Below are 12,435 nucleotides of genomic sequence, written 5' to 3' on the forward strand. Positions count from 1 at the left end.
GTTTGAGGGAGGATGAATGTTTCTTTTCAAATTACAAATTTTCATGACAAAGCCTCCCCTTGATTCTTTCTCTACTGTCCAAGATCATTCTCTATACATTTTTGGGAGGCGCCAAGCTGTCAGTAGTTAACACTGGCTAGGTTTACTATTTTAGCATCCATTCATTCATCACTTCAACCTACTACACTCACTTCCATTCCCACCGATCCATCACTTCACTGAAACTGTGCTTGCCAAGGTCAACTGTGTCCTTCATGTTGTCAAAGTCAGTCTGCTGTCCTGGATAAATGTGACCTCTATTATTTATCACTATTATCCATATCCTCCTTTTTGTACTTCTGCCCTTCCCCAGTTTTCTTCCTTACTCCTGCCCCAAATTCTTTGTCACTAGTTATTGTAACATTAATCTTTCTTAATTCTTTCTCTGTAGTCAGTTCTTCTTAGTTGTTTCACAGACCCTGCTGTATGTGTTTGTGCCTTAAATTTTAAGTTCTGTAGCACTTTGTGTCTTACTCTTATCTTCTTATTCCCTCTATACAGTCCCTGGAGACTTTACCTCTATGTGTATATTTTGCAATCATTTAGGAACTGGTGACTTTCAAGTTTAGAGCTCTGTCTTAGACCTTTCTATGAATCCAGCTGCCTTCAGGACATGATCATTTGGATGTTCTACAGGCACTAAAATAACACTATGAACTACATATATTTTTATTTACCCTGCTGCTACTTTTCCAGTATTAATCACACTCTACCACAACTATTGTTTACTGTCTTTCTTATTAGACTATTTAATATGATTTTGTGTCTTAGTGCCTAAAATATTATAAATAAATTTTATTTCATTCATGCATTAAAAATAATGAAATTAGTAGGAAATTATATGAAATGTGAAATATGTTTATTGGAAACAGTTGCAAACTAATGGAAACTAATCAACAAATAGGTGTTTTGCATATGTGATATTCATTTGCTTGTATCTATTTGAACTATTACAGGCAGCTAGTTTATTGCTGCAGCTCAGACAGAAGTGGCATAGCTTATTTTTACGCCGAATGAGAGCTCCATCCAAACCTTGGTCTCAAGTTGATGAAGCTACCATAAGAGCAATTATAGCTGTTTTAAGCACTGAAGAACAGTCTGCAGGTTTACAACAACCATCTGGGATTGGCCAAAGGCCAAGGCCTATGTCTTCAGAAGAGCTTCCTTTGGCTTCATCTTGGAGGTCAAATAATAGTAGGAAAAGTTCAGCAGATACTGAATTTTCTGATGAGTGTACTACTGCAGAAAGGTAAATTTATGACATTTTACCAAAATGGATCACTTTTTATTCAGGAAAATGAATTATTTATCTTAGAATCTTGTGCTTTTATAATATTTAAAAATTACTTTTTTATAATCTAAGATCCATGAAAAGGTAGCAATAAAGTGGAAAGAGTTTTCTACTTGTCCAACTTAATTCTTCTAAGTATTAAGGTAATATGAATTTTAAACTATTGGTATCTGTGAGTTATTTAATAAGGCAACTCTTTGTCAGGAAAAGGTCAAAATATCTAATTTCTAGAATTGGGTCTCTCAAAAATATATAGACATTTTAAAATTATATATTTTACTTGATATATGTGAAGTAACATTTTACCTAGATACCCTGAGCCATACTGGCTATGGCCATTTAAAAGAACAACCTCCTTATAAGCCTTATCTAGATATCAATACTGCTGAGTAGCATTCCTATAGAAAAGTACTTCACTCAGTGACACATTGAATGCCAGTTCTTGGTGTGAGGGATCTAGAAGTGTACAAAACAGGTAAGATCTCCTCCAGAGGATATACATTTGATTGAGGGGAGGCATATAATAAGTAAACAAATTTACTGTCATATGACAAGATTTCTGTTATAATTTAGCCAAATTCTTCTTCTTTTGCAATTAAATGTGGTGGTGTTTTTGTTTATTTTATAAATATTAATGAGATACCGCATACTGAATTATTTATGTAAAAAATATATTTTAGTAATATGATAGTGGTTACAATAAATCATTGGCCATGATTCAGAAGTGTTTCTGGTTATAAAAACATTTGTTAGAATCAAATTTAAGTTATTTTATAATGAGGTTTTCACCTTGTTAAAATTCATAACAAAAAACATTCTTGGCTATGAGGCTAGTTTTGGCAATACTGGTAGAAAAGTCTCTGTAGTAAGAATTTGATTTTATAGTTAAACTGAAAATAGAAACAATGGAAACAGAAAAGATACATAATGCTTACTGTTTTTCAAGGATCAGGTGGGGTTTTTAGTACCTTTTTTGATCAGATTTTTGTATATTTGAATGAAATATAAATGCTTAATATCATCCTTTAAGACTTTAAAGAGGAATAAAACATTGGTTTCCATGTTCTTCAGATATTACATTTTAGTAATAATTTAACCAGTTTCCAAGAAAAACTTGTAAAATGTGTGCCTGAACCTTTCTTTCTGGTCTAGACCCTGCTGAGAAAAAGGGGAAGACTAAAAAGTAATTTTTTTTACTTAGATACACTGCACTTTTTGAAAATATTGTTCTAGAATTTTCTTGAGCATTAGTTATTTAGGATGTGGGAATATATTTCCATAGGAGTTATTCTGTGGTAGAGTTATTCCTAAACCAGCCTATGAAAAATTGTTAGATTCAAGAAACGTGACATACTAATATATAATGCATGAGTGTTCCTTGTATGCTGATTCAAATGAATCAATAATTTGAGACAATTGAGGAAATGATAATTTTATTGGGATTGGTAACCACTTTGGTTATGTAAGGACAATGCACCCATTTTAACAGATGCATATTTAAATATGGAAGGATAAAATGACATGATGTGTGGGATTTACTTTTAAATATGTAAGCCAAAATAGAAAGGAAGCAAGAAAGAAAAAAACAAAATAATGTTAGGTAAATCAAGTAGGTGAAATGTTCAAGGAACTAGTCAGTGGTACTGTGAGATGTCCTACATTCTGAATTTGTCTGTTTTTTTCCTGGCACTATTTATTTCTATACCCTATGTATCTTTTTTATTTATTTATTTTTATATTTTATTTTTGAGACAGTCTCACTCTGTCGCCCAGGCTGGAGTACAGTGGCACGATCTCAGCTCACTGCAACCTTTGCCTCCTGGGTTCAAGCAATTCTCCTGCCTCAGTCTCCTGAGTAGCTGGAATTACAGGCGCACGCCAACACGCCCGGCTAATTTTTGTATTTTTAGTAGAGATGGGGTTTCAACATGTTAGGCTGGTCTCGAACCCCTGACCTCGTAATCTGCCCACCTCGGCTTCCCAAAGTGCAGGCGTGAGCCACTGCACCCGGACTCCATACCCTACGTATCTTACGTAAGCTGGTGGTTAGCTCTTAGGGTGTGATTTGATCCAGTGTTTTAACAAGAATATTTTACAGGTGGTGTTGTGAACTTTATATTTCAATACATCAGGAAGTACTTAATGTCTGTCCCAGAAAGACCCATACTTTAAGAAAAATTATGAAATTCCTGACTACCATGTTTGTGGCATTTATTCATAGAATTTTAGAATAGAAAAATCTTAGAGTTTAGATATAATCCTTTTATTTTATTTAACAGATAAGGAAATTAAAGCTCCGGTAAGTTACGAGTCTTGCTCAGGATCTCATACCTAGTTAGTTGTAAATTTAGAACTGCCATAGAAATCTATATTTCCTGACCTTAGTATTTTTAAATAATATTCCATAAATCATAAGATCATTGGGACTTTGGATTGAAATGGCATGTGCTTTGTATTATAAACTTATACATAACTGATCTTTGTATGACGGACTTATATATAACTGATCTTTGCTTCCTCCTCCTTGCTCAAGAGTACTGATGAAATCTCCATCTCCAGCATTACACCCACCTCAGAAGTACAAAGATAGAGGAATTTTACATCCTAAACGAGGCACTGAGGACCGATCAGATCAGTCTTCGGTGAAATCTACAGACAGCAGTAGTTACCCAAGTCCTTGTGCTAGTCCTTCTCCTCCATCCTCAGGAAAGGTAGAGTATCTGAAAGAAAATGTAGTAAGGAACAGATTTGTAGCACATGTAATGCTAGGTAAATAAAATTGTAAAACAATTAGAGTTCTTTTCTTATTGTGGCCTCTTCTAGATGTAAGTTGAAGCTAGCAAACTGGATACACTTTTAGTAAATTTTGAAGTTTTTCTTTCATGCCAAATATTTCTAGTTATTACCATCTTGGGGTATTTTAGAATGCTTTAAAACTATAGATCATTCACTACTGGCATGTAGGTAGGCTGTTTATTCTTTCTTTCCTATTTCTTTCGAATCCTTTTTTTTTTTTTTTTTTTTTTTTTTTTTTTGAGATGGGGTCCCACTCTTTTACCCAGGCTGGAGTGCTGTGGTACAATCATATCTACTGCAGCCTTGAACTCCTGGACTCAAGTGAACTTCACACCTCAGCTTTTGAGTAGCTGGGACCACAGGTGCATGCCACCATGCCCAGCTGATTAAAGAAAAATTCTTTTTTTATAGATGGGGATTTCCCTTTGTTGCTTAGGTTGGCCTCAAATTCCTGGGCTCAAGTGATCCTCCCATCTCAGCCTCTGAGTGGCAGGGATTACAGGTGTGAGCCACCATGCCCAGCCCTTTAGAAACTTTTCTGCTAAAATAAATAACAAAAAGATTAATTTAACTTTGGTTTATAATTTCAGAATTGAAAACAGTGGTTTCTTTCTATTGTTAATTGGTTTCTACAGTGGTTATATTAAAAAAAACAAGATGGGATAGGGTTAGGAAGATAGGAGATGTTTTAAGAAATCGAAAACTGTATCTTTAAAAAAACTTGTAATAATAATTTCAAATGTTTATGATGTGATGACTTTTACTTTACTGTTTTAGTAGCTAAGTATTTGATTAGAGGTTATTTAGCTGCATATTGTATTTTGGCGAATGTGTGTGTTGAAATACTCTTTGTTAAATAAGAGGAAAATAAATGTTTTTGTAGATTTGCATTCTTAGGTTTTGAAGTTTTTTGGTTTATTTATACACCTTTATTAAGGTGTAACTTACAATAAAATTCATCAGTTTAAACTGTATAATTTAATGAATTTTGACAAATGTATACAATCATGTAACTATACCACAATCATCTACACATTTCCATCACCCCTACTCCCTGGTAACCCACTGTTCTGCTCTTTGTCCCTTGAGTTTTGCCTTTTCTAGAATTTCCTGTAAATGGAATCATATATATGTAACGTTTTGTGTCTGGCTTATTTCACTTAATAGAATCCTTTTGAAATTCTATTAAGAGAAATAAGCCAGACACAAAATGCTACATACGTAAGATTGAATGTATCAACAATCTATCCATATTGTTGAGTATATTATTAGTTTATCTTATTACTGAGTAGTATTCCATTTCTAGATAGACTATGGTTGGTTTTTCCATTCATCAGTTGATGGACATTTGAGTCGTTTGCACTTTTTGGCTATTATGAATAAAGTTGCTGACATTGTACTAACTGGTACTAACATTCAAGTAAAATCTTTGTGTCTAAATATGTTTTCTATTGTTTGGCAAATCCCTAGGATTAGTATTGTTTGAGTTGTTTGATAAATGTATATTTAGCTTTACAAGAAACTCTCCAACTGTTTTCCAAAATGACAGTACTATTTTGCATTTCCTTTAACAATCTTTTAAGAATTCCATTTGCTCCATATTCTTGACAATATTTGGCATTTTAGCTTTTGTAATTTTAGCCATTCCAGTTGGGTATGTAGTAATAGGCCATTATAGTTTTAATTTGTATTTTCCCAGTTACTAATGATGTTGAGCATCTTTTCATGTGCTTATTAGCCATTGTGTATCATCTTTGTGAAATGTCTGTTCAAATTTTAGTTCACTTTTTGTTGTTGGTTTTTGGTGATTTGTCATCTTTCACTGAGTTGTAAGAGTTTTCTGTATATTCTGGGTACAAGGCTTAATTATTATAGGTTTTGCATATTTTTTCTAACAATATGGGGCTTGTCTTTCCATTTCCTTAACAGTGCCTTTTGAAGAGCAAATGTGTTTAATTTTGATGGAGTCCATTTCATCAGCTTTTTCTATTATGATTAGTATTTTTTTGTGTACTAAGAAATTTTGTGTACCAAACCCAAGATCATAATTTTCTCCTATGTTTTTAGAAGTTTTATAGTCAGCAATCTTACATTTTAGATATATGATTTATTTTAAGTTAATTTTCATTTATAGTATGGCTGAGTCAAGAATTACTCGTTGGCTTTTGCTTATACAATTGTTCCAGTACCGTTTGTTAAAAACCATTTGTTTTTTTCCATTGAGTTACTTTGACAACTTTGTCAAAAATCAACTGGCCATAAATATGTGGTCTACTTATTGCACTCTTCAGTTTCATTAATAGCTCTCTCTCTCTCTCTCTCTATATATATATATATAAAATATATAAATATATTTATATATTATGTATTTATATATTATTAATATATTGTATATATAATATATAGTATATTTATATATTAATATAATTAATATTTATGACATATTATTATATATATATATATTTGCCAATGGTACACTGACATTATTTTAGTAGCTTTATAGTAAGTCTTGAAATCAGTTAATCCTTCAACTTCAATCAATTGTCCTTCAACTTTGTTTATCTTCTTCAATATTATTTTGGCTGTTCCACGTCCTTTGTACTTTCATATAAACTTTAAAGTCAGCTCATCAGTTTCTGCAGAAAAATTTTTTGGTATTTTGAGTGGAATTGCATTGAATCTATAGATCAATTTAAAGAAAATCAACAATTAACACTCCTTAGTCTTCTAATCCATAAGCATAGTATATCTGTTCATTATTTGGATAGTCTTTAATTTCTCTCAACAATGTTTTATAAATTTCAGAGTACAAGTATTACAATTTTTTGTTAAATTTCTCCCTAAGTATTTAATGTTTTTGATACTGTTCTTTAGAATTTTAATTGCAGGTGTTCATTGTTAGTATATACAAATACATTTGATATTTGTATATCTGCCCTGAATCCTATGACCTTACTTCATTTATTAATTCTATTAGCTTTTTATGCCATCTGATAATAAAGATAATTTTACTCTTTTCCTTTTCAATCTGATTGCTGTTTATTTCTTTTTTACCTTATCTCTCTGGCCAGAGCCTCCAGCAAAATGTTGTTCAGTGTTGAGAGCCACATATCTTTCCCTTGATCTTAGGAGGAAGGTATTTTTTTGTCTGTTAGTATGGTGAATTTCATTGCTTGATTTTCTTATGTTTATACCTCACTTGGTCATGGTGTTATTTTTATATATTGCTGGATATAATTTTGTTAAATGAGGGATCTTTGTTCATGAGGGGTATTATTCTGTAGTTCTTTTTTCTTATGTATCTTTGTATGGTTTTGATGTCAGAGTAATGCCGGCCTCATAAGATTAGTTGGGAAGTGTTTGTTCCACTTCAGTATTTTAGAAGAGATGTGTAGAATTGGTATTATTTCTTCCTTGAATATTTGATAGAATTCACTCATGAAGCCATTTATTTATTTATTTATTTATTTATTTATTGAGACAGAGTCTCACTCTGCCACCCAGGCTGGAGTGCAGTGGCGCGATCTCGGCTCACTGCAAGCTCCGCCTCCTGGGTTCACGCCATTTTCCTTCCTCAGCCTCCTGAATAGCTGGGATTACAGGCATGTGCCACCATGCCTGGCTAATTTTTTGTATTTTTTAGTAGAGACCAGGCTTTCACCATGTTGGCCAGGCTGGTCTCGAACTCCTGATCTCAAGTGATCCGCTCACCTCTGCCTCCCAAAGTGCTGGGATTGCAGGCGTGAGCCACCACGCCTGGCCAACAGTGTTCTTTTATTTTACACTTTACTCCTTTGTGTTATTGTTTTCATACATTTTGTTTTTATATAAATGCTATAATGTATTGTTTTTACTTTACATAGTTATCTTTTATGAAGATTTCAAAGTCAGAAAAATATATTTTTATATTTATTATTTACTGATCTTATGCTCATTATTCTTTTATGTTAATACGAATGTCCATTTTGTATTATTTACTTCTGCCTGAAAAATCTCCTTTCTGGGACTCTGGATACACAGATATAAGACCATCTCATATGGTTCCACAGGTCACCGATGTTCTCTTCATTTTTTCCAGTGATTTTTCGGTCTTCATTTCAGATAGTTTCTACTGTTTTGTCTTTATGTTCACTGATGTTTTTATGTAGTGTCTAATCTGCTGTTCTTTCCTTCTAATGTGTTTTCAAAGGCTGTATTTTCATCTCTAGAAGTTCCTTTCAAGTCTTTTAAAAATTAAAAAAATATATATATATATAAATCTATCTATCTGTATCTATCTATCTATCTATCTATCTATCTATCTATCTATCTATCCATCCTATCTAATCTATCTAATCTAATCTTCTGGCCGGGTGTGGTTTATGTCTGTAATCCCAGTGGTTTAGGAGGCCAGGTTGGGATGATAGCTTGAGGCCAGGAGTTTGAGAACAACCTGGGCAACATAGGAAGACCCTATCATCTCTACAAAAGAATAAAAAAATTAGTTGGGCATGGTGATGGGCCACCTGTATTCCTAGCTACTGGGGAGGCTGAGGCAGGAGGATCACGTGAACCCAGGAATTTGATTTTATAGTGAGCTGTGATTGTGCCACTGCATTCCAGCCTGGATGACAGGGTGAGACCCTGTCCCCCTAAAAAAAATTAATAATATCTTCCATTTCTCCTCTCATTATGTTCAAGTTTTCCTCTACCTTCTTTAACATAATGAATGTATTTATAACAGATGGCTTTAACATTCTTGTCTCCTGATTACATCAACTCTGTCATCTCTGAGACTGTTTCTGTTTATTACTTTTGGCATTTTTTTTCTTTTACTTTTGTTTCTGTTTTGTCTTCTTGTTATCCAGTGCTTTGTTTGTGGAGAAAATGCAAGTACAAATTTTATATTCCATATGCACATGAGAAACAGGTTCAGATTTGTAAAGAGCTAGTAAAAATCTACTTGTAAATGTGTCTGATTGCTCATTGCAATCAGTCTCAAGGTGACAACAGTATTTAACTTCTCTTCGGCCTTAATTATGTAAATAACAACTTTGTATATTCTTTTTGTTTCTTATAATTTTGTTGGGCAGCTAGGTTTTTGTATATTCCTTTCAATAGCGTTAGACTTTGTTGTGATTCACAGTTTAGTTGCAATCAGTTGAATCCTTTTGAAGTTTGCTTTTAAGTAATGTTAGGGTTGGGCCAGAGCAGTCTTTATTCTGTTATTAATTTAGTTCCAATACTAAGGTATGGCCCTTCTGTGGGCCAGTACCATATATATTACAGGTTCTATCTGTTCTGGCTGAAGATAACATGAAATATTCCCAGCCATGAATGAGCTCTAGGAATTGTTTGGTCTACTTGTTTTCCTTTGGATCTTTCCCTAGCCTTGGGTTATTTATCTTTTTTCTCACTCATGTTCAGGTCAGCACTTAGCCAAAAACTTGTGGGAACTCCTCTGTGTTTCCTTTGGAGCTCTCTTTACGTGCAACTCCTTTCTGTCTAAGATAGTACATTGCCATGCACAGTAGCCACTTCGGTCTCTGAACTCCGATTTCTTTCTGCACAACTTAATGAGACCACTGGACTCTGTTTTTCTTTGTCCTCTGAAAACTGCCTCCAGGCAGTAAGCTGGAGAAATATTTGTTTTGTTTTCTGACTTTGAAAGTTTATTAAAACAATTTCTGAAAATCTATTTGAGGTGTAAACCAAAGTTGGTACTCCAGGATCCTTTGTTGATAAGGGATTTTGAATGCTCTGAAAATGAGTACTTGTTTTTGGCTAACTTTATTTTGGTTGAGTCTTGTGTAGGTTTCAGACATGATAGAGCTATTTGCATTTGTTGAATATATGATAAAATATTTTGGCTTATATGTTTATGAAGATGTTATTTAATGGAGCCTCTTGGTTTTGAAAGGTCAGATTACCTTTCGAGAACTTATGTATTCTTTTATAGGGCTCAAAATCTCCTTCACCAAGACCAAACATGCCTGTTCGATACTTCATAATGAAGAGTAGCAATTTGAGAAACCTTGAAATTTCTCAACAGAAGGGTATCTGGTCTACAACTCCTAGTAATGAACGGAAGCTAAATCGAGCCTTTTGGGAAAGCAGCATGGTTTACTTGGTATTTTCTGTTCAAGGATCTGGACATTTCCAGGTGAGCCACCCTGAATCAGTAAAATGGGGTTGTTCTGGCTGTAGGTTAAATCATAGAGATTTTTAGAAAAACAACTGGCTTTTCATTGCATCAGAATGCAAGAATGCCTTTTGCTTGATTGAGAATAAAGGATATATTACATCTCTTTAGAGGATGATAGAACTGGAATTCTCTTTGTTTTTGCCTTGTCTTACCAGAGTCTTTCCAGGTAAACTATGTTTCCTTCTGAAGACAATTTTAGATTTACTAATTCTCAAGTGGATTCAAAGTAATGAGAAGCTTGACCTTTTGGTAAAATATTTATTTAAATAGGCCAAGGAAGTTAGTATTGACAATCAGTAAACTAAGTACGTTTCTTAACCCATCACCCATCTTGACTTAATGTATACCTGAATTTATAAAATAATACATTTATTATTTGATGTTTATTATAATTTTTGGAAATGAAAGCTTAGAGGTTAGCTTGTATCCATTTATCGTGGAATAAATATGGACTTAGAACTGTTGCTATTTTATTTAGAAATCATTATTGATACTTGAAATTTTTAGGCTAGAACTGTTTTTTTCTAAAATTTGCTAAGAGAGCTTTTAATGAAAAATTTAGTAGCTTATTTTTTGTTTTTGTTAGGTATCTCTTAATCTTACAATTTTAAAAACTCAGCCTTCTCAGATAAATTAAATTTAGACATGTTAATCTCCTCCTCACCTCTATTCCTTCCTCCCGTTTTACCTACAGGGATTTTCTAGGATGTCTTCTGAGATTGGAAGGGAAAAGAGTCAGGACTGGGGCTCTGCTGGACTAGGAGGAGTATTTAAGGTGGAGTGGATACGAAAAGAAAGCCTTCCCTTTCAGTTTGCACACCATTTACTCAATCCATGGAATGACAACAAGAAAGTGCAGATAAGCAGGGATGGGCAGGTATACAATGGCATTTTTTTTTTTTACTTTTGTTTCTGTTTGTTTTCTGTTATCCAGTGCTTTAATTGAGGAGAAAATGTAAGAGTACAAATTTTATATTCCATATGCACATGGGAAACAGGGGTTCAGGTTTGTAAAAAGCTAGTAAAAACCTACTTGTAAATGTGTCTGATTGCTCGTTGCAGTCAGAGTCTCAAGATGACAATAGTATTTAACTTCTCTTTGGCTTTAATTATGTAAAGTAAATAACCTTTTTATATTCTAGGGGCTTGTTTATTTCTATTATGTTTTGCTTTGTCTTCCTGATGCTACTTACATGCATTTTAAGCTAGTTAAGATGATGGAAATTAACATATATTGACCAAATACTATGCTAGCTGCTTTATAAGATATAATGTATTTCTTATGATTAAATTATTAGTCCAATTTTATGTAGGAGAAAATAGACTCAAAGATTAGTTTTGCCTAAGGTCACACAGCTAATAATTTATCTGAACCAGTATGACTCGTTTCAAATCACCATGTAAAAAGTGTTTGGGTTCTTAAGTGCTTGTCATAGGTATCATTCCACAGGAGTACTATGAAGTGGGATTCTTTTCAATTGTGTGAGAATCATTTCATTTTTATTCTATAATAATGATTTTGAAGAAATATGTTAGCTAGAAATAATTCTTAGAAGAAAAAATATTTTAACAGTTTTCAAGATAAGAAGATATAGTTGCTTAAGAGAGTTTCTTGGAAAAAACCCAACATTGAATATGCTAGGTTTCACAGTAAACCTTTGGAAGTTCCAGCTGAGTGCTTTTGCTGAATCTCTATTAAAAACAAAATCCATTATTTTTAGGTAGAAACAGTTCCAGAAGGACTCATGGGAATCTGTTGCCATTTTGTCACAAAAGTTGAGAGATTTTGCAGATTAACTGTAATCTTAAATCTGGAAGTCAACTCCATAAACCTTAAAGCAAAGAATTAGAACAATTCATACCATGTGATTTTAGCATATGCTGGTAGGAAAATGAAATTTAAAGAGATTTTCTTACATTTTTATCAGTATAGGTTTTGGTCATTAAAAATTTTTAATCCAGTTCTTTTTATGTTTATTTTGACTTCTGATTTATCTAGGAACTAGAACCTCAGGTTGGTGAACAGTTGCTCCAGTTATGGGAACGTCTTCCCTTGGGAGAAAAAAACACAACTGATTGACACTCAGGTTATACCATCTTGACTTTGAGTATTGGCAGTATTTGT

At 33.3% G+C, this 12,435-nt stretch overlaps 1 protein-coding gene across 2 annotated transcripts in view; it reads left to right on the forward strand.

The window, feature by feature from the left end:
• The window catches only part of YTHDC2 (YTH N6-methyladenosine RNA binding protein C2), an 82,633-nt gene that overhangs the window by 68,356 nt on the left and 1,842 nt on the right, over nucleotides 1-12,435 (forward strand). The window contains 5 exon segments of one of the 2 annotated variants that reach the window (NM_001132951.2): nucleotides 996-1,288; nucleotides 3,864-4,041; nucleotides 10,065-10,268; nucleotides 11,005-11,187; nucleotides 12,310-12,397. In NM_001132951.2, the coding sequence (NP_001126423.2) occupies nucleotides 996-1,288; nucleotides 3,864-4,041; nucleotides 10,065-10,268; nucleotides 11,005-11,187; nucleotides 12,310-12,390 (939 nt within the window). In that variant the 3' untranslated portion in view covers nucleotides 12,391-12,397. 2 annotated transcript variants of the gene reach the window in all.

This window comes from Pongo abelii, chromosome 4 (genome assembly GCF_028885655.2).
Source record: "Pongo abelii isolate AG06213 chromosome 4, NHGRI_mPonAbe1-v2.0_pri, whole genome shotgun sequence".
NCBI lineage: Eukaryota > Metazoa > Chordata > Mammalia > Primates > Hominidae > Pongo > Pongo abelii.